The 24116-nt window shown below is 37.3% G+C and overlaps 1 protein-coding gene across 15 annotated transcripts in view; it reads left to right on the top strand.

Annotated features, from left to right (window-relative positions):
- LOC126185071 (monocarboxylate transporter 12-B-like) overlaps positions 1-24116 on the top strand; it is a 1121214-nt gene that overhangs the window by 823165 nt on the left and 273933 nt on the right. For 2 of the 15 annotated variants that reach the window (XM_049927844.1, XM_049927850.1), the window contains exon 6: positions 12619-12835. The exons of the other annotated variants lie outside the window; for them this stretch is intronic. In XM_049927844.1, the coding sequence (XP_049783801.1) occupies positions 12619-12835 (217 nt within the window). The remainder of the gene's footprint in view (positions 1-12618; positions 12836-24116) is intronic. 15 annotated transcript variants of the gene reach the window in all.

Genomic DNA, 24116 nt, shown 5'->3' with positions numbered 1-24116 from the left:
TAACATTAACCTTTGCAGAACTTTCACATCAAATATTATGTACACCACAGCCCCACAAAGAATTCTCCTGGTGTCTGACAGGCAGCATGCCACCTGCAAGAATAGGTTCTGCATAAGGCATGACAGCGCCGTGAACAGGGTGCGTGCCTGCAACAAAACGTAGTACAGATTGTGGTGCATCATCTGCACCAGCACTGGCATGGCTGACATACCTCTTCTCATTTGTGGCTCTCAGAGTTGACCAGGTATGTGGGAAGAGATTCCCTGGGCATGTCAACAGGTGGCAGTGGTGGTAGAAACAGTGCCATCTGTTGGGACTTGACTTGCAGCTGCAGCTGCGATGAAAAGCAAACAGCATCTTTTTACCAGCATGCTTGAATGTGAAATCAAGATTCCTCTGCCTCAGGAAGCAGCAGGCTTCATGAATAGTATTCCAGGACTCCTCCTCACTGGATGTGCTCTTCTGCTTCTGCCAGGGTATAGTAGAGGACCCTCTACATTCAGAAAAAGGTCAATGACTGGAGGCCAGATAACTGAAGGTGTGTGAGCCGGCTGCCCAGGTGTGGATGTGGACTCCAAGGCCAGGGACAATGTGGGCTCTGGCATGGAGGACACTTTTTTTATCAGTAATATCAGGTTTACTGCTGACAGTTACTACTCTTACGTTAACAAAATATATGTTTCATTGTTTACATGTGATGAAAGGAGAAACATATATCAATTTGAAACTCTGAATTGGTCTGTGAGGTGGGGTTGTATGGTATAATTGGTAGCATACTACCAAAAAGTGGTGATCCATGTTTGAATCCAGATGTGATAGATACGCATCTGCATCCTGAAATAATTGTTTTGGAAGTTATATACAGCATAAAACCTTTAGTTTTGTTTGTATACTGTTGGTCTGAGTTGACATTATGCTTCTCTACATTTGTTCCTGGCTGTGGTTCTCTGATCTTGAGTGCCCAACTAAGGAGACAGCCAATCACTGATCAGTATTGCCTAAGAAATCACTGCTTATCCCAATGACATCACAGTCTCTAACAAAAGACCTTAAATGAAGGGTCCACTCTTGCAGTAATTAATTTGATGTACTTATTTACACCTACCATTTAATCATTCACTTCTAGAATTTTTGTTGTATTGTGTGCTCAAAATATCTTCAGCTTAATTGATTATGAAACTTCTCCACAACTTCCTTCATGTTTCCTTCCCTTTTTTCTTTGTTTATCTTGTCAACACTAAATAAAAAAGTAATTAAATTCAGTGCATACATATTCACTTTACAGTTGGGTAGTTTAAATTCATGTTAGAACTCAGCAGACTTAGATTTTATGGCAAGAGCAAATTAGGTGCTTTGGTACATTTTTTTTGTGAATAGCAGCAGCATATGCCATTCTCAATTAAATAAAAAGAAAGAAAGATACTGCAGAAATATTGCTTGATATAGAAATTCTGCCATTCATAACACATAGGTTTATGGAGTGTACATCTAGATGATTAATCTACAGTTCACACTTAAGTGATTGGTAGGCAGTATAGATGTAAATCTAAAAATACTGCAGGTCTTCAGCCTGAAAAATATTTCTTTTAATTCACAATTTGAGCAATCTTTAATGATTCTCCAAAGGCCTTCTACCAACTTGTTGACTAATTTATAATGTTAGAAGGGATTCTAAATGTGACAGTAATTATGCCCCCTAAGAACTTTTTCCTTAAGTGTGTAATACACTGAAGAGCCAAAGAAAATGGTACATCTGCCTTATATCACGTTGGGCCCCCATGAGCACACAGAAGTGCAGCAACACGATGTGGCATATACTTGAGTAATGTCTGAAGTAGTGCTGGAGGGAACTGACACCATGAACCCTGCAGACCTGTCCATAAATGTGTAAGAGTATGAGGGAGTGGAGGTCTCTTCTCAACAGCTTGTTGCAAGGCATCCCACATATGCTCAATAATGTTCACGTCTGAGAAGCTTGGTGGCCAGCAGAAGTGTTTAAACTCAGAAGAGTGTCCCTGGAGCAACTCTGTAGCAATTCTGGATGTGTGGGGTATCACATTGTCCTGCTAGTATTGCCCAAGTCCATTGGAATGTAGAATGAACATGAAGAGATGCAGGTGATAGGACAAGATGCTTACGTATGTGTCACCTCTAAGAGTCATATCTAGACGTATCAGGGGTCTCATATCACTCCTACTGTACATGCCCTACGCCATTACAGAGGCTCCACCAGCTTCAAAAGTCTCCAGCTGTCATGCAGGGTCCATGGACTGATGAGGTTGTCTCCGTACCTGTACACATCCATCGATACAACTTGAAATGAGACTCGTCCTACCAGGCACTATTTTTCCAGTCATCAACAGTCCATTGTTGGTGTTGATGGGCCTAGGCAAGATGTAAAGCTTCTGTTGAGCAGTCATCAAGGACTCTGAAAGCCCATATCGATGATGTTTCATTGAATGGTTTGCATGCTGACACTTGTTGATGGTCCAGCATTGAAATCTGCAGCAGTTTGCGGAAGGGTTGTTGCACTTCTGTCACATTGCATGATTCTCTTCAGCCATTGTTGGTCCTGTTCTTGCAAGATCTCTTTCCAGCCACAGAGATGTCAGAGATCTGATGTTTTACCAGATTCCTGATATTCATGGTACACTTGTGAAATGATCATATGGGAAATTCCCCATTTCATCATTACCTCAGAGATGCTGTGTCCCATTGCTCATGCACTGACTGTAACATCATGTTCACTCACTTAAATCTTGGTAACCTGCCATTGTAGCAGAAATAAATGATCTAACAACTGTGCCAGACACTTGTTGTCTTATTAGGCGTTGCTGATTACAGTGCCATATTTTACCTCTTTTCATATCTCTATATTTAAAAATGCATGCCTATACTAGTTTCTTTTGCACTTCAGTGTACATTTCTGGTATGTACGTAAGTCACTTTCATAACTGATATTTAATAATTAGTTTTTTATGCAGACTATACTTTATGGAAATGGATAATGTTATTATACTAGACAGTAACTAAAATAAAATGCTATGTACAGATGCGATATTTTAGAATTGAGTCTCAGGTTAAAACAGGAATTCAGTTCATCAGATAAAATTATAAAATGGTTTGATTCATCACTCAGAACTAATTAATGATGCTTGGTCCACCTCACAGCAAACCAAATACTGGTGACAAAAGTATCATAAAAAAATAACTTGTAAGTGCTTTTTATGACACATGTGGCATTTATTAGCAAATCTCTTGGAGGAGCTGTTAATGATACAGTATCAAAGGAAACTATATGTTAGCCACAAAACTGATATTTCTTCCATTTTATCTTTTCTCTCTCCATTTGTGAATTTCAACAAAACCTTAGAACATATATCACAAAAAAATCTTCTCCTTTGTATGCTTATTAACTCATATATTTACACATGTTTCACACATATTATCAACATTACTATGAAAATTTCATCCTTCAGAACCTGTTGCCTTTTGTGTGCTAAATGATTATTTTACTTTCTTCATTCATTGGCATCTTTTTGGAATGTAAACCTGATTCTGCAAGTTGTTATGGTGCCACTGAACTCTGCTTAATGGGTCTATAGCATGTTAATTAGCCAACATGTTTAAATTAATTCCAATTTTCTAATAATATTAGAATAATAATAATAACTGATAACATTTTGTGTGTGAATGTCATGCCAAGTGTGTTCAAATAAAATTTTGTGTTTATTATTTTGTTAATGGCTAGCATTTCCTTCATGCTCATCTTCATTCCTCCATGAACTTCCTCTTCCCTAAATTTACACTCTGCAATTCACACTTAAGTGCCTACCAGAGGATTTGCTGGACCACATTCACTCTATTTTATTACTAAGCCACTCTCAAACAGCATGTGGAAAAACAAACTCTTAAATCTTTCTGTGTGAGTTCTGATTTCTCTTATTTTATTACAGTGATAATTTCTGTATATGTATGTGGCAAACAACAAAATATTTTTGGATTCAGAGGAGGATGTTGGAAACTGAATTTCATGAAAAGATTTCACTGCAATGAAAAATGCCTTTATTTTAATGATTTCCACCCAAACTTGATATGATACTCAGGTCACTATCTCCACTATTTTGCAACAATACAAAATGAGCTGCCCTACTTAAAACTTTTTTGATGTCCTCTGGCAGTCCTATCTGATAAGGATCCCATATCACACAGCAATTCTAGCAGAGGACAGAGGAGCGTTGTGTGGCCAGTCTCTTTAGTAGTCCTGTTGTGTCTTCTAAGTGTTCTGCCAATAAAATGCACTCTTTGCTTTATCTTCCCCGCAACATTACTCTGTGTGATCATTCCAATTTACGTTATTCATAATTGTAATTTCTAGGTATTTAGATAGATTTCCAGCCCTTACATTTATGTGATTTATCAAGCTAATGAAGTTTAATGGATTCCTTTTAGTACTCATGTGGACGACCTCACAGTTTTCACTATTTAGGGTCACTTGTCACTTTTTGCATCTACAGATATCTTGTCTAATTCATTTTGCAATTGGTTCTGATGCCTTTACTATCTGGTAAATGACAGCATCATCTGGAAACAATCTAAAAGGGCTGCTCAGTTTATCTCCTAAATCATTAGACTAGGACCATCGGAGGGTCTGTAACACTTCCTTGGGTGGATGCTAGATGTCACTTCTGTTTCACTAGATGTCTTTCTATCAGTTACTGTGAACTGTGACCTTCCCAGCAGGAAATCATGAATTCAGTCACACAAGTGGGATGATACACCATAGGCATGCAATTTCATTAGAACTCACTTGTGTGGAACGGTATCACAATCCTTTAGGAAATCGATAAATGTGGAACCAAATAGAGATCCCTTGCCCATAGCATTCATTATTTTCTGAGAATAAAGAGATACTTTATCCTGAGTATTCATCCATCTTTTCTCCCTACCATCACCAACTTCTTCTCCTTCTGAAGAATGAATCAGCAGTCCCAAAAACTAAGCTTAATATATTGTTTCTCTATTTCTATTGGCCAAACCACAAAATTCTTTATTGTAAATGTAAATACTGTACAGTTCATCCTTCTTTATGTGACTTGATCATTATTGCACTTTACTTTCATGCATGAAGCTACACAATGAAGTTTGATTTTGTAAGTAATAATTAACTTTAAATTATATCTACAACAAATGTTAATGAAAAAAGTCTCTTTCTTCTGATTTGCTTACTGGAATACTTTGGAAGACGGCAAGTAAGTGGCTAACATCATCAGAAGTAGAATTTTCATCTTCCAGTTCACATATATCTATGTATATTCAACAACAAGTTGTATGGCATATTACTAAATCTAAATATTAGCAAGGTAGTTATGTCAAAAGAATCATGTTTGATATTTAGCCCTGGACACAAGTATGCTCATGTATGAAAGTTTCTACTTATAGTATAAGGCATTCAGAGTAAAATAAAGGGATGTTTTGAACTAAATCACAGAATTTTCTTGTCCAGTTACCTCAGAGTTTTCTGTTGTGACATCTTTGAATGAAATTTATCTGGTATTCAAGCTACGAAACATTTGAATGTAAATGTGAACTGTAAAAGAGTAGCACCGTCTTTTTTGTCAGGATATGACTGATTACTGGGAGCCAAACTAGATGGAGGTTCAGATGTAAAAATGCAAGAAATAATTGACAATGTGGATAGTAAAGCACTACACCTCTGAGCAAGAATTATAGACTGGGAGGGAAAGAGACTATCTAGCACCAGTCTCTTGAACATTAAGTTTTTAATTTTTAAAATGAAATTAAAAATGTTGGAGGAAAGTGGTGGTGATGGGCATAGGTAGTCTCCACTTCTTTTCAACTTTTTAATTCTGGCCAAGAGTGAGAGGGTGTTGTACTATCATTATTTTCAATTTCCCACATTTATACATGAAATAAGACACAGAAAAAATGTAAAAACCTGTCTTGCTGTGCAACAGTTCATATCCAAATACACAAAAATGTAGCATTCTGATTTGCATGAGCTGATTACTAAGGTAGACAACTGCTATTCTCCAGAATGAATTTTTCACTCTGCAGCGAAGTATGCTCTGATATGAAACTTCCTGGCAGGTTAAAACTGTGTGTCACACTGGGACTTGAGCGCAGGGACTTTGCTTTTTGTAGCCAAGTGCTCTATCAAGGCCTGAAAGCTACACAGGAGAACTTCAGTGAAGTTTGGAGTATTGGAGGCCAGGTACTGGTGGAAGTAATGCTGTGAGGGTGGGTCATGAATTGTGCTTAGGTAGCACAGTCAGTAAAGCAGTTTCCTGTGAAAGGCAAAGGTCATGGGTAAGAGTCCCAGTTCGGCTCACAGTTTTAATCTGCCAAGAAGTTTGATATCAGTGCACACTCTGCTGGAGAGTGAAAAATTCATTTTGGAAATAATCAGCAGGCTATGGCTCAGCTATATCTCCACAATACCCTTTCTTCCACAAATGCTGTTACTATTCTGTTGTTATATTATTATTTTATTTTCCAAGAAAAATTTTGTGTGGGACAACAGCAAGTCGAAACATGGCTTGTAGACCTGCAGTCTTAATCACAATTGAAAGAGTTCAGTTTTTGAAACACCTGTTTGTTATACGTTATACATATTCCATAGAACTTGGTTTTATAATCTAGTGCTAATGATTTTTATACAAAGAGTTTCATTCATTTTCATTTCAGTTGCTTGTGTGTCAGGCATATTTATGATATGCACTGGGACAGTTTTGATTTTGCATGCCTTGCACATCTGTTTTGTAGTAGTTTCAGTTGTGACTAATTCTGTTGAATGAAGTTCCTTTATGACATTTCTTGTACTATATGCTGGTACTGGTGTTCTTACTTCATTCTTATAATTTATGTAACTCAAGAAAGAAATGATTTCAGCATGAATCCTGATGGAATCTGTGTTCAGTGTTTCCTCATGCTGAATGTAATGTTACTTGTGTACCTTGTAGAGCTAATATTTATTTTACTTTATTTAGATAAAGGTCTACAAAAGTGAAGAGCATGTTCTTGATGTTCCACTAAAGCTTGTTCTCATTCCTTCCTCCTCTACCTCATGTGCATACTTGATCATGTATTTTGTCAGCTTGCTAAGGCAGTTATAAAAGCCATATTCCATTATATATTTTAATGTCCTATAGTGTTTCAGTCCACAGAAGCAAGGGCAGTACAATAGTTTACACAATTTTAGGAAGTTATACTGACGCCAGTGTAAGTAATTTCTTATTTTTGAACGTACTTTTACATGACATATTACAACTGAGAATTCTGAAGGACGAATAATCGATTTCAGTGCTTGACTGACACACCACTCAATTTATTTTTCCATATATTAGGAAATAGGGATGCACTATTTCATTTATTTATTCGTCCAGAAAGTCTTTCTAGCTTGTGGGACACAGAACAAACACAACACAACAGTAAAAATACAGTATTTTTTCAGTAGCTCCATAAATTTTAGCTTTACATGCAAAAGAGCTTGCACCAGTTGCAGTAACTGCACTGTCTTGTTTCAAGTCTGTTGTATCTCAGATGTTCTAAAAATTCTGCTACTGAGTAGAAGTAATGATCACACAAGAATGCCCTAATATGAGAACTGATCATAATTCAGAATGTGTGACAATGTTCTTGTTGAATAAATCAATTTTCTCAGATTTTGGCACAAACAATCAATGTGATGTTCCCAAATCAAGGGAGGCAGTTGTGTCTGTATCATCATCAGAAACACTATCCTATAAAACTCCATCAAGTTGGTGGTTTAGTTGAAAGTTGTTTTGCTGAGATTTGTGCTTAAGTGATTACTTTTGAAATAATTCCTCAACTCATTTAAGGCACTAGAATAATTCAGCACCAGATCATTTTGTCCCCATTCATCACCTGTTGTGTGTCATCTGCATAGGTATTATCTTGCTACTATGCCCTGCAGGTAGATCATTAACAAATAGTATGAAGAATGAGGGTCCCAGAAATGACTCTTGGGGAAACCACACATTATTTCTTAATAATGGTAGCTTTTCTGTGTTCAGTTTATGTAACCTGGTATCTGCCCTTTAAGAATGACTGTAGGAGACTTTCAGCTGTTACTCTGATACCGTTATTTTTCAATTTATTAAACAGCTGCTCATGGGAAACTCTATCAAATGCACATGGTATATGTAGGAACAAACAAGTCTTTACCAATGTAATTTCAGTAATCTTGTATGTGTTAAACCTCATATGGAAGAAGAAGTTGAGTAACTTTATCTAAAAACATGCTGTTTTCTCTTAACATTCTTTCTTTGATAAGAAAGTCTTCTAACCTCACTGCAGTAATTTTTTCTTATACTTTACTTAAAATTTGAATTAAACAGACTGGTCAATAGTTTTCAAACTTTTTTATACTACCATTTTTGAGCAATGGCTTTAGTATTGTGGATTTCAATTTAGATGGAAACACACCTTTATTTAAACGTTCATAGAGCAGATGTACAAGAATGGAAAGGGGTCAATTTATTTTTTTTGTTCAGTCAGCAACTTAACTTGGTGAAAATAGCATTCTTGAAATGTTTACAAACCTGTTTAAAATGATTGTATTTGTAGTCAGCACATGTTTTATTATATAAAATGAAAAGTTTTTGGAAGTAAGTTAAAAGCATATACATGAATTAACATTGTGCCTTATATTCAGACAATTTTATTTAATCTGTAGAAAATTACTGAAAATACTGTGTCAGTGTAGATATAGATGTTCTTACTGAAATAATTTATAGGAGCAAACAATGAAAAACCAAAGCAGAGACTAGTTTTTGGATTGTCTCTATGCAAGAAAAATAACTGCAACTCTCTTTACTATTGTCATTTCAAATGTGTTCATAAGTTGCATAATAAATGCACTATGATGAAGCATTTATGTTAATGACAGTTTTGTAAACACACAACAGCTGACACATAGTTGAGTCTTGTGTGAAAGCTCTGTTTCTTGAACAACACTGCAGAGCAATGTTACTTGAATTAGCTAGCATTGTGATACATTATGAAAGTGTCATGAACAACATGAGAAGCACAAATTGGTGGATATCTATTACCCACGAAATGAAGAGTTGGATAAATCTGTTAACAACCTCAATAGGAGAGTAGGCTGAGTTGGACCCAATGACCACACAGTACTGGGTGATTTAAATATTGATACATATTCATGTACTATTAGTAATTTAATATTATCTGATATGTTGAATTCATATAATCTGGGAAACACAGTAACTTCAGACACCAGAATAACATTGTTAACCTCCAGTAGGATAGACTACACAGTAATTAGGAAATATGATAAAGATAGTAATGAGTTAAGTAACCTGGAATTCTACTACTCTAGTCATTATTGCTAGCAAATTAGGAACAAAGGAGGAAGCATCAAACTATGGACCAATATCACTGAATCCAACACTTATTCTGTTTTTGAGTCTGTGATGCTGGAACACCATAGTTCCTCTTTCACTTAAAAAAAAAAAAAGAACTCCTAACAGAAACCCAAAATGGATTTCAAAAAGATTGCAAGTCTGTAGCCATCAAGATGAAGAAGAGAATACTGTTAGAATATTTTTGGATTCCACAAAGGCATCTGAACTGATCAACCTTGCCCTGTTCTTCCTCCAGAAATTGCAACAATAATTCAGCAGAAACAAAGTCTAACTACTGCTTACTCAATCACATTAAAAAATAGACCAGTTACAGAGAACTGGGGCAGTGTCCACCAGATAAAAGGATTGATTAATAAATGAGATGAATTCTATTCAATTTTGTTGAGGCATTCTGACGTGCTGTCGAATCAATAAGAACATACCGGTACTTGACTTCTAGTCAGTTGGAGAAGTATCAGGTTAAAACTACCAGCAAGATTAGTCAAGCTCAGGCTGAATATCCATGACCTCTAAGTACTGTAAAAGTCATCTGGGCTGTACATTTTCAAAAAAGAATATACCAGTCCCAAACAAAGTTTTAGACCAAACTCCAAAATCATAGGAAACAAGTCCACAGTCAGTTAGTAGCATGCTTAGCAAAAGCAAGTGGTGTCACATGGAACCTCATTAAGGAATAATGTAAAACACATACTAACACAAAATGGAAGCAATAAATATTAGACATGAAGGTCAATAGATATAAAACCAAAAAAGTCTGTAAACTTCTTAACAAGCATTTTCTCTCTACAGCTGACACTATAAGTCGGGACACAAATCTGCTTAGCAACTCAATTCACTGCTACACAATGGATAATGGTTTTGAATGAGAGGAAGTAAGAGAACAAGAGATCATAACAATTCTATGACCAAAAAAACAATCACTCAAGTGGTTGGAATGGTCTTTCCAGCACAGTAATTTAAAAAAAATGTTGAAACATTTTAGTTCTATCAGTTACATATCTCATCAACTGTAGCATCAAAGAAGGCATGTTTCACAGTGCACTGAAGAGAAACACAGTGAGACCAACACATATGAAAAGGAACAAAGAAGGAAGCATCAAACTACAGACCAGTATCACTGATTCCCATATTTATTGATCTTTTTGATACAGTGATGCTGGTGCAGCTTATTTCCTTTTTCACTTAAAAAAAATTCTCTCAAGAGAAACCCAAAATGGATTTCAAGAAGATTACAACACCACAACAACTGTCACAGACTTTTTTCACAATGTCTGTAGCTGTCTAAATTAAGAAAATAATACTGTCAGCATATTTTTGGATTTCACAAAGACATTTGATCTGACCAGCCTTGCATTGTTCTTACAAAAACTGCGAGCATGCAGTATCATACACACAGGTTTTTAACTCCCAAGTTTGTACCTGAAAACCATAAGTAATGCACAATTATAAACTGCCAAAATGAAGTACGAAACCTCAGCATTCATTCTATGACTGTAACAGTAATGCTGGGCATGCAGCAGAGGTCAGTGGTGAGTGTGCCACAGGGGTCAATACCGAGACCATTTCTATTTCTCATATACATAAATAACAGTGTAAAACCTTCTAATTCCCATTTAATGGTTTATGCTGATAGCACTCCTCTACTGTTTTTTGATGATGATGAGAAGAAGATAACTCCTTTTTCAACACAGGAGACATTAGAAATGACTACATATTTTGGTAACCAAGGCCTAAAATTCAGTACTACAAAATCAAGGTTACTGACATTCAAAGCAGATAACTCATACCACAAATATATAGGAAATATTTGTGAAATTTTGTATACTGACAATGGAGACTGTAAATTCTTTTGTTTGAACTTGAATGTGATACCACCATGTTAACTTTGAACAGAGTGCTGATGCTACAAAAGGGCTATTAGGCTGATACACTATCTGCGATAGAGGTAGACTTGCCATTGTGTTATTAAACAAAATAAATATTTAACTGTATACTCTTTGTATGTATATAAATGAATTAGGTTGACACAATACAAGAAATAAGCACAGTTCTTACACACAAAGAACAAAAAGTATAGACACAATAGAAAACAGAACACATTTCAGAAAGGCAGTTCAAAAGGCAGAATTTCAGGAGAGAAAGAAAAACAACTGGATAAAAGTGGACTCAAGAAGAAAGGGAACAACACTCTAGAAGGATGAAGGAAATTAGGAAACTATGGAAATGTAATACAATGAAGAGTTGCCACAGTTGATTCATCTTACCCTCCAAATGGGTTATTCGAAAGAAGAAGAAAGAACAAAATTAAAACTAACAGATAACAGTTCATATATCAGTGGCTCAATGTGTTACAACAAATTGCTAGAATCCATAAGAGGACATACTGGGGTGACATTTAAAACAAAATTAAGATTTCTTCTAAATTAATGTCTGTATTCACTGAAGGAATTGTAAGATGTATATGTTATGTATTAATCTTGTGACATTTGCAGAAGTCATAATTTATGACTACACACTGAAATAAATGTGAATAAAGAAAGCTAAGAGAATGTAGGAAGCCAACACTGAAACAGCAGACTGAACAGGGAAATTATGAATTATTTAGTTCTGTTAGTTCATGTATTTGTTTGGCAGTGACACATTTATGATTACAATATAATTATTACTCAAAATAGAAAACTTGGAACTTCATAAAAATGTTTCTCATCAAATATCAGAAGGAATGACCATACACAGTATTGAACAATAATCAAAAGTAAATCAAATCAATGTTCTGCAAATTCCTTCTTCTTTGGTAAACAAAAAAGCTAGGATCCCTCAGACTGCCTTGGAAGGACTATTCTACATTTTTCAGTTACTTTGTTAAAACTGTAACAAAACTACAGTATGGTATTGTTCAGATTTGTATACTTATTTAAGCATTAATTACTGTATTTCACAATTAAAAGATAGTTAAGAGAGTCTGTTCACTGTAGATTCAGTTTATACTTCTGATTTACTTCTGTGATTAGATTCTGGTTATTATATTGCAGCCAGTGTATTATCTGAACTGTTAACAATATTTACAAAAATTTCTTTTTAGTTATAACCTCTCTTTCAACAGAAACTATAATTAGGAATACAGTTTAACCTTTGACTGTTTTAAAGCAATGGCTACAGTGTTCTCATACTTGCTTTATTTTATTTCAGGCCCATTCTATAGATTATCATGTATCTGTAAGCCATTTACCCACAAAGCAAGATATTGAAGAAGAGAGAGAATGTCAACTTTGCCCAGAGGCTGTGCAGAGAGCATTGGGTTCTATGCTGGATCTTTCATTGCTTCAGAGCCCATCATTTATGTTGCTTTCAGTGTCTGGTTTCCTTACAATGATGGGTTTTTATGTGCCCGTCATATACATTACAGGTAAAACTTTTCTCTAAATAAACTTGCATTCAAATTTTTAAATTTTTAATTAACCAGGACTGATGTACTGTATTTACTCGAATCTAAGACGCACTCGAATCTAAGCCGCACCTGAAAAATGAGACTCGAAGTAAAGGGGAAAAAAAATCCCGAATCTAAGCCGCACCTGAAATATGAGACTCAAAATTCAAGGGGAGAGAAAAGTTTTAGGCCGCACCTCCAAATCGAAACAAAGTTGGTCCATTGTAATATGAGACACAATTTAGGTCGAATGAAAGACGATACAGCTACAGTAGTTTGGTTCGAGTTGTAAGCTTAGCAGTTAAGCTTTACCAGGTAGCCATTGCTATGCGTCAGGCCCTCCGTCCGTATTTACATGGGTACTCTTCCTTTTTCACGTGCTTCGTCTGGTTTGAATCGACTGCTTATTTTGCTTTGATCTGGTAAGTGCCATTTTCTTTGTTATAGGTGCTTACGTCACTCTTAGCTGAAAATGCATTACTGTACTTGCGTCGCCGCTCGCGGCATGGCTTGCTTTTGTGCGCGCTACTGCCGCTTACAATTAAAAAAAAAAGAGAGGAATCATCTCATTAGCGAAACAATGGCAAGAGACTGCTATTTGTTGTTACTTACACTGCTGCTTTCTTTGATAATTATCAACAAGAACCAAATAATAGACTGCGTATGATAGAACATGTTCTGAACGAGAGTTAGGCGAAAATTTTTCTCAATTTGAAAATCTTTGTGGCCGCTTCTTTAGTACATCAAATTCTGCACAGAAATTAGCCATCTTAGATTTAAAAATCTAGTCAGTTGCCGTGCTTCATTCCTGACTGTATCACTATTATGCATAAGAATAATACGATTATAAACATGACACGATAAGTATATTCTTCCGCGTTTGCTGTTGTCTCACTCTAGTTTCGTAGTTTATTAGGCAGACAGGATTTAAATGAGATAGCAGCAAACACTAAAGAATACATGGCAAAATGTTTACATTCGTATTACTCTTATGGTGAAGAGAATACTGCATGTGATTCACATTTCATCAGGTTCCTATTAGCAACCATCACTTCTCACAGGTAGGAAAAAATTCAGAACGTAGAGTTGGCCATATTGACAAACGTCCCTAACAGTCTTGCCAGTTGGATTTTTGTAGTACATTGAAATTCTGCTACATTGGAAAACGAACAACACGGAATTTGTATTTACTTCGTTGGATAATGTATGAAAATGCAGTGGTAGAAACTCGGGGCGGAGAAAAAAAAGCTCGTCTTCCACCTTTTTTTTAAATTTATTTACTGACGCAGAGGTTTTGGTGCCAGTATTTATCTCTGTGCCTACAAAGCATGCCTGTGTAGCGCTACATATATTCGACGGCAGAAGTTAGTTGTGGCGGCACCTACCAACATTTTTCAGAACTTCCGCTTGCTTTGCACTCGATTCTAAGCCGCAGGCAGTTTTTTGGATTACAAAAACCGGAAAAAAAGTGCGGCTTACATTCGAATAAATACGGTATAAATAATCATGTGTGGGTAGGTCGTTTTCATTAATTTTCAAGTGGAGCTACATAGATTGATTTTCATTCTGTAATGTAATTCTGAAATTGTCTCCAGGTATGGTAAATAAGAAACAGTTACCTCCACTTATATATCATCATTACATCCCATTAACTGCTGTTATTATTTGGCTCTACTCTTTTTCCCATTCACTTTCCTTTTGCATATCATTTTCCTAATTTTTAGTCACAGTGTTATACATAATTATATATTAAAAAGGAAAACCAAGCATTTTTTCAAGAACCCGGTCTCAAGCCTGTATTTCTACACTATCAAGTTGTAGATGTAGATGTAGGTTAGGCTACCCTAGCTTGCCTTCTGTCTCCAACTCAAATTCTCAACGTAGTGCAATATTCACTCACATACAATGAACATTTTTATGTCAAGGACTTACCATCACATGAGATATATAATGGCATTCAATGAATGGATAAAATCAGCCAAGGGCCTCTGTCATATGTATTATACAGGGTGATTTTTTCCACTGTGTACAAACTCTAGGGATTAATTGATGAGAGGATATGGAACAAAAAAACTCTAATGAACTTATGTCCAGAAATGCATGGTTTCCATGCTGGAGACCGTTTATTCAATCATACTTTGTTACGGAGACTGCTGTCTCACATGCGCTATACTATGCAACCACATTTACAGTATGCATGGTTTCCTCCTAGAGGGTCGCACTGTTCCTCATATGTCATGCCCCAACACCCTCTCCTGCCATAGTAATTGATAATATAGTGTCCAATTCACTTCTATTGCTGACTCACTTTGTAGTGGATGTCATACAGAGTTGTACACAATGGTTCTGTATTTGAATTGATAGCTTGCTGACATGGAGTTTACATGTGGAAAGGCAAATGGCAACAGACGGCAGGCAGCAAGGTTGTATCAGGAGACTTGTCCCCACCAACAACAGCCACAGCATTCAGTGTTTGCAACGGTGTTTTGCCATTTGTCTGAGGCATGGTCATTTCAGGAAGCAGGAAATTGTGAAGGACATACCCAAAATGTTTGGACATCACACTTGGAGGAAAATGTGATTAACACTATGGAAGGCAACTGCCATGTCAGTACCAGGCAGATGGCCCACCAGTACAGCGTAAGCCAGATGACTGTGTGGAACATTCCCCATGACTACTGTTGTTACCATTTTCACTTACAGTGTGTGCAGGGCTTACTAGGGACAGACTTTGCACATCAGAAGCAGTTTTGCAATTTGTTTCTTCACCAGGCAACCACGATTCTGGGATTTGTGTCATCCAACCTACCCACATGAGACCACCAACTTTTATAACAGTCATAGCATGTAGAACCCCCATGGTATGGTGACAGCAAATCATCAACATCAGTGCAGCCAGAATGTGTGGGCTGGGATAATTGCTGACCATATTTTGCGACCAGTCTTCCTTCCACGTCACCTAACAAGAACTATCAACATTTCATGCAGGTGACTTTGCCTCCCCTGCTGGAAGAAGTGCCATTGATGATTCATAGGATTATGTGGCTGCTACATGATGGTGCTCCAGCCCACTTTCCTGTTAACATCCGGACACATGTCAGTCATGTATCCTCTGGTTGATGGATCAGATGAGGGGTTCCAGTTGCATGGTCTGCTAATTTACCGGATCTCAACCTGTGCCATTTCTGGTTATGGGGCTATTGTGTATGCAGAGCCTATTCCAGAAGTGGAGACATTGTAGAAGGATATTTATACTGCCTTTGATGCTGTTCAGATGCTGCATGGCTGTGTGAATGTGCAAGACAGAACATGCTATGACATGCACATGCATGCATTGAGGCACATGGAAACCATTTTCAACATGTACTGTAACTGTGGCTTCATGGTACAGTGTGTATTAGACTGCAGTCACTGTGAATGGAAACAATGCATTTGCAGACCTAAGTTCATTAGACCTTCTTTGTTCCGTATTCTCTCATCAATCAATCCCTAGAGTTTGTATGTAGTGGAAAAAATTACCCTGTATATGTTAATGTACCTATAGTTGTTAATAAGCATTCTTTTAACTGTCATTCTGGGATTTATTTGAAGTTTATCGTGTAATATTGGCTATTTCATAAAATTTTGCTTTTATGTTACAGTAAACTTTTCAGAATTATATACTGGATGTCCCTCCTTAGCGTTTTCAGATACATCTTCTCTTGTGCTTTAGTAGATATTTATTTGATTTATGCAGTGGATGAACTGAATCTGCCTGAACAAGCACTACTCATCATGTGTTTCATACAACACCCAGGATTGATGAAAAATTTCTGTTCTTTCTCATAAACATAATTTTTAAACAGGGCCTTTATGTGGCCAGTCAACAGAGGAGAGTCTAGTGCTATATTTGATTTAACAGTACATGTTACCAGGAATGGAAAAACACTGTAGAGGCTGAGGTGGATGACCTCAACTATGGGTAGTGGAGCTGGGTTGCTAGAGGTCAGGAAGGCTTGTAGTTCACCACCCTAGGTGCGGTTACAATAGTGTGGTGGGCAGATACCAGGTTGTTGTCTGATATCCCATCATAAAAGCAGCAATATTAAATATTCTTTTTATTCCCTGCCAAAATACAACAGTCGTGGAAGTACTACACTGCAGCCATTGCCCTCATGCAGGCTGTACTTGGTCACTGAAGTGTTTTTAGCTCAGCAATGGCCTTTTGTTACGATCTTGTGTGATGTCCCCCTGGGCAGTGGAGGGCAGCTTGGCGATGTAGTGTGATCAATGGTCCAGTGGTTGAGCTAGCTTAGGATCCGTAGGAGAGTGGAGGCACTTGCAGCTAGGCTGCCCTGGTGACTGGTGCAAATTTGCAACTCTGTGCAGGCACACTTGGCTACGCAAAATCAAACTGTGGAACCCAGTGTGGACAGTAGTTACATGTGCCTTCACAGGCAATGGCAGACAGCGACAGCATCTGGCCACACTGATCAGATATCAGTGACAGCGTTTACCTGCACAGGCATCAATGTTTGGGCAGCTGGAAGAGCTGGCCACAAGGCAGATCACCAGAGCAGGCAGCCAGAAGTTAACCAGCAGGTTTACCACCTATTGGAAGGCTCCAAATCAATAACATTCAGGTTTAGCGAGGACAGCAAGCCTGTTGTAGACAGAGTCTGCCGGCAACAGGTTGTTGAACTATTTCAGCTTGTAGACTGGTGAAGACTCATGAAGTTTGCTAAAAATGGCTGTATAGAGGCATGCCTGGCCTGCTGTTGTTTCTCAAATGATAGTGCTCCTTTCCTCAAGCCACAACAGGACTGAGGCACAAGGCATGACCATTAGGCAACCATTACATTGTTGCTCCTGGTTTCCCAATGGGTCAATAACTTCACAGTTATGACTATGTAGTAATTTAGCCTTTCAAGAATGCCTTTCATAGTGTCAGCATAATCCACATATAGCGTCTTGTGCAAAAACACCTAAATGGTTCCTGTACTGTGGCTTGTTATACCACCTTGGTATGATGTCTCATGCAAAATCAGTCACTAGATTTTTTCTGCTGTAAAAGATGGAATAACAGGGCAAAACCACAAAGAATAGGTAGTACTACAAGAATAACTGATGCTTCACTAGCAACTGAGTAGCTCTTCTGCATGTTGGTAGATATGAAAAATGTTTAGGAATCTTCCCATGTCTGTTGTTATTTGTTGATCAAAGGAAGCAAACTTAGTAACATCAGTTCATCCAGCAAAATAGTGGCAAGTTTAGGTAATGATGATGGAGGTGGATAGCAATTGTACACCCTTCTCTCCAAAGTAGACCACAAAAGCTCAATAATATTGAGATCTGGTGACCAGTGGCCAGAGGAGTTGCAACAATTCATCTTCCTGCTCACAAAATGGTTCTGGACAATATGAGGTGTATGACCATGATTTCTGTTCTCTTGGAACACAGAATCACCATTAGGGAACAAACAATGTACCATAGGATGGATCTCATCAGCTAAAATGGTCATACAATCCTCGACAGTAATGTGACCTCGCAAAGTAACCATGGGCTCCATGGAATACCTCGATATAGCTGTCCAAATCACTACCAGACCCCCACTGTGTTCCACTCTTGAGATGTAATCTCAGACAGAAATCGGAAACAGTGGAAAAAAAGAGTCATCAAATTACGTTGTTCCACCGGGGACACATAGTCCAGATTTTATGGCTTCAGCACTATGTTTTCCTGATATGGGCATTTGCATCACTGATGAGTGGTTTCAGAATTCTGGCTCACCCTATAATTCCTTTCTTATGGAATTCACTTTATGTTATTTTGGTGATGACAGGGTTCACAAGTGACATTCAGTTCTGCAGTGAATTTTGTAGCAGTGAATTTTGTAGCAATTGCCCCCTTATTTTTTGACACAATCCTCTTCAACAACTGCCCATCATCAACACTCAACACACACTTTCATACATGTTTTTCTTCTTTCCCTGTATGTGGACGTTGCACAGATGCCATTCATAGTAAAATACAGAAGCACAACCTACGCGCCTGTCTAGCATATGAATTTATGTTCAAGGATGTATTTATTGTAGTGATTCCATATTTTTGTTCAACTCCTGTACCGTGGCCAGTGTCATGTTCACTCTGTTTGATTCATATTGAATAACCTCACTATCAGTGAGACTTTAAACCATACTCTTCCATTTTTTCCTTTCCTAAAATTAATTTTCTTATTGCTCAGAAATAATTTTATAATTCTGTAGATATTGCATGACTTATTCATGGTTATTCATATCTGTCATAAATGCCACCATAGCTAATTTGAATGTTGCTTATGAATAACCTGTAGGTTAATATTAAATCTTTGAAAAGTATAAACTCTTGGATGGAAATATTATATCTTTTCACTCTTTTGGACATTGATGACAAGTTAATATTATAACTTGATGTAAGTTGTAACTGAGACTGTACCTTTTGATGGCAGAGCTCTTTCAATTGAGTCAAATGAGTATACTTTATTGACTGACCAACTTCTCCTCTTTCTTTCCATCCTCAGCTCCACAGTAAATAAATTAAATCCATTTATGTACCTGCATGAAGGTATGGAAAAACTAGTTTCTCTGAAATATTCCAAATTTCAGAGGTGCCGATTGTAGCAAGACTGAAGGAGAATGCTAATATAATTTAGAATGGGAGCTATGAATTGTTCAATGACGTTGGCTGAGAGACAAATGGAAAAAAATTGCCCTGGAAAAGAAATTTTCTGCATTTGAATCTACCTGCTGTTAATATTTTCTTGCTGTCAGTTAATATTTCATGTAGTAATAGTGTGCTTTATTGTTGCTGTGTGTGTCTGTGTGTGTGTGTGTGTGGTAATGAAATGACCCTTCCATTTTATCTCCATTGTAAATTTTCCTAAAATGCTTATGGATAATATTTATTAGTACTATTATCAGATACAATGGTTTCTAATGTTCACAATTATACTTTTAATAGTGCCATATGGCTGAGTTTTAAGCAGTAGCATGCATTAGGTTAGAATATGGATAATTAATTAGGTGAAGGCTGAGTGTCACTCACTATGTATATGGAGCAGTGGATGGTAGGAAAGCATTGAAAACAATAAAGAAATGAATAAATGAATTAAAAAATAAATAAATAGACAGAAACACTGTGTCTTTACATTGATGGTTTGGGTATAATGTCTGGAAATAAGTTATCCTTTGTATGTTAAGTTATTGAGTTAGTTAAATTTTGGCAGTGAAATTATGGATTCATTCTGAAAATTTATGTGAACAGTTTTAAGTAAAATTCTAATAATAAATTATTCTGCCCATGAACCATAGACTTTGCCAAGATTGGGTGGCTTGTGAGCCTCAGCATTTCAGACAAATGTATGGTATGTACAATCACAATGGAGGAGTATCTGTTGAGAGGCCAAACTAATTTGTGGTTTCTCAAGAAGGTAGCAGGCTTGTCAGTTGTTGCAGGAGCAACAGTCTATATGACTGACTAAACTGCCCTTGTTAACACTAGCCAATATGGCTTTGCTGTGCTGGTACTGCAAACAGCTGAAAGTAACAGGAAACTACAGTCATTATTTCTCCAAAGGATATGCACTCTACTGTATGGCTTAATGATGATGGCATCCCTTTCAGATCCAGAAGTAAAATAGCACCCCATTTAGCTCTCTGCGCATACAATACTCAGGAGGATGTCACCGCCAGAAAAAACTGAAGTAACATTCTAAAGGATAGGGCATGGACTTTAGAACCCTTAAATAGATAGGTAGGTTAAGGAGTTTAAAAAGGAAAATGGATAAGTTGAAGTTAGATGTAGTGGGAATTACAGAAGTGTAATGGCAGGAAGAAAAGGATTTCTGGTCAGGTAAGTACAGGTTTATATATAAGAAACTGAATAGGGGTAACACAGAAGTAGGTCCAATCATGAATTAGAAAATAAGAGTGCAGGTGAGATACTATGAACAGCATAGTTATCACATTAGAATAGCCAGGGTAGACACAAAGCCAACACTGACCACAGTAGTACAAGGTAACAGGCCAACTAGCTCAGCAGATAACGCAACATGGAATGACAACATTAGTGTGGTAATAGTAAACTGCAGGAGCGTCTATAGAAAGGTCCCAGAACTGCTCTCATTAATAAATGGTCACAATGCCCACATAGTACTAGGGACGGAAAGTTGGCTTAAACCAGATGTCAACAGTAATGAAATTCTAAACTCAAATTGGAATGGATACCACAGAGAAAGGCTGGACAGTGAAGGGGGAGGCATGTTTATAACGATAAAAAGTGCAATAGTATCGAAGGAAATTGATGGAGATCCGATATGTGAAATAATTTGGGTGAAGATCACAGTTAAAGCAGACTCAGACATGGTAATTGGATGTCTCTATAGGCCCCCTGACTCAGCAGCTGTTGTAGCAGAACACCTGAAGGAGAATTTGGAAAATATTTTGAGTAGATTTCCCGATGATGTTATAGTTCTGAGTGGAGATTTTAATTTACCAGATATAGACTGGGAGACTCAGACGTTTATAATGGGTGGCAGGGACAAAGAATCCAGTGAAATATTTATAAGTGCATTATCTGAAAACTACCTTGAGCAGTTAAACAGAGAACTGACTCGTGGTGATAACATATTAGACCTTCTGGTGACAAACAGACTCAAAATATTTGAAACAGTTAACGCAGAGTAGAGAATCAGCGATCATAAAGCATTTACAGCATCAATGATTTAAGCCATAAATAGAAATATTAAAAAAGTGAAGAAGATTTTTCTGTTTAGCAAAAGTGACAAAAAGCAGATTTCAGAGGACTTGACAGTTCAACACAAACTTTTTATCTCAAGTACAGATAGTGTTGAGTATCAGTGGACAAAGTTCAAAACCATCATACAATATGCATTACATGAGTATGTGCCAAGCAAGATGATAAGAGCTGGAAAAGAGCCACCATGGTACAACAACCAAGTTAGAAAACTGCTACAGAAGCAAAGGGAACTTCACAGCAAACATAAACATAGCCAAAGCCTTGCAGACAAACAAAAATTACACAAAGTGAAATGTAGTGTGAGGAGGGCTATGCTAGAGGTGTTCAATGAATTTGAAAGTAAAGTTCTATGTACTGACTTGGCAGAAGATCCTAAGAAATTTTGGTCTTATGTCAAAGTGGTAGGTGGATCAAAACAAAATGTCCAGATGCTCTGTGACCAAAATGGTACTGAAACAGAGGATGACAGACTAAAGGCCAAAATACTAAATGTCTTTTTCCAAAGCTGTATCAGAGAGGAAGACTGCACTATAGTTCCTTTTCTAGGTTGTCGCACAGATGACAAAATGGTAGATATCCAAACAGATGACAGAGGGATAGAAAAACAATTAAAATCACTCAAAAGAGTAAAGGCTAATGGACCTGATGGGATAACAATTTCATTTTCCACAGAGTACACGAAGGAACTTGGCCCCCTTCTTGCAGTGGTGTACCGTAGGTCTCTAGAAGAGTGTAGCATTCCAAAAGATTGGAAAAGGGCACAGGTCATTCCCGTTTTTAAGAAGGGACATCAAACAGATGTGCGGAACTATAGACCTATATCTCTAATGTCGATCAGTTGTAGAATTTTGGAACACATATTATGTTTGAGTATAATGACTTTTCTGGAGACTAGAAATCTACTCTGTAGGAATCAGCATGGGTTTCGAAAAAGACGATCGTGTGAAACCCAGCTCACACTATTCGTCCAGGAGACCTAGAGGGCAATATGCACGGGTTCCCAGGTAGATGCCGTGTTTATTGACTTCTGCAAGGTGTTTTATACAGCTCCCCACAGTCGTTTAATGAACAAAGTAAGAGCATATGGACTATCAGACCAACTGTGTGATTGAATTGAAGAGTTCCCAGATAACAGAATGCAGCATATCATTCTCAATGGAGAGAAGTCGTCCGAAGTAAGAGTGATTTCACGTGTGCCACAGGGGAGTGTTGTAGGACCTTTGCTATTCACAATATATATAAATGACCTTGTGGATAACATCGGAAGTTCACTGAGGCTTTTTGCTGATGATACTGTAGTATATCAAGAGGTTGTAACAATGGCAAATTGCACTGAAATGCAGGAGGATCTGCAACGAATTGACACATGGTGCAGGGAATGGCAATTGAATCTCAATGTAGACAAGTGTAATGTGCTGCAAATACCTAGAAAGAAAGATCCATTATCATTTAGCTACAAATAGCAGGTCAGCAACTGAAGCAATTAATTCCATAAATTATCTGGGAGTAGGCATTAGGAGTGATTTAAAATGAAATGAGCATATAAAATTAATCGTTGGTAAAGCAGATGTCAGACAGAGATTCATTGGAAGAATCCTAAGGAAATTCAGTCCGAAAACAAAGGAAGTAGGTTACAGTAAACTTGTTCGCCCACTGCTTCAATACTGCTCACAAGTGTGGGATCCGTACCAGATAGGGTTGATAGAAGAGATAGAGAAGATCCAATGGAGAGCAGCGCACTTCGTTACAAGATCATTCAGTAATTGCGAAAGCATTACGGAAATGATAGATAAACTCCAGTGGAAGACTCTGCAAGTGAGATTCTCAGTATCTCAGTACAGGCTTTTGTTGAAGTTTCGAGAACATATATTCACTGAGCAGTCAAGCAGCATATTGCTCCCTCCTACACATATCTCACGAAGAGACCATGAGGATAAAATCAGAGAGATTAGAGCCCTCACAGGGGCATACCGACAATCTTTCTTTCCACAAAAAATACGAGACTGGAATAGAAGGGAGAACTGATAGAAGTACTCAAGGTACCCTCTGCCACACACTGTCAGGTGGCTTGCAGAGTATGGATGTAGATGTAGATAAGGTACAGATTGAAAAAAAATATGTGATGAGATAAAACAAATTATTCAAATAGTTAAGGGCGATGAAAACTGTGATGGGGGATTGGAACTCAACAACAGATAAAGGAAGAGAAGGAAAAATAGCAGGAGAACATGAACTGGGTGAAATAATGAAAGATAAAACCACCTGGTAGAATTTTGCATTATTTGCATAATTTGTTCATCACTAACACATGGTTTAAGAATAATGTAAGATGGCTGTATATGTGGAATGAAATGATCATATAGTGTTATTAGCTGAGGTAGTTTGGCTGTATAGTGCAAGTCTTTCAATTTTACACTACTTTGGCAACTTGCACATAAATGAAGATGAGATGAAATGATGAGGACAACACAGACACCCAGTCCTG

The sequence above is a fragment of the Schistocerca cancellata genome, chromosome 4, assembly GCF_023864275.1.
Source record: "Schistocerca cancellata isolate TAMUIC-IGC-003103 chromosome 4, iqSchCanc2.1, whole genome shotgun sequence".
In the NCBI taxonomy this organism is placed as follows: Eukaryota; Metazoa; Arthropoda; class Insecta; order Orthoptera; family Acrididae; genus Schistocerca; species Schistocerca cancellata.
The sequence above is the reverse complement of the archived record's forward strand: the minus strand, read 5'-3'. Positions and strand labels throughout refer to the sequence as shown.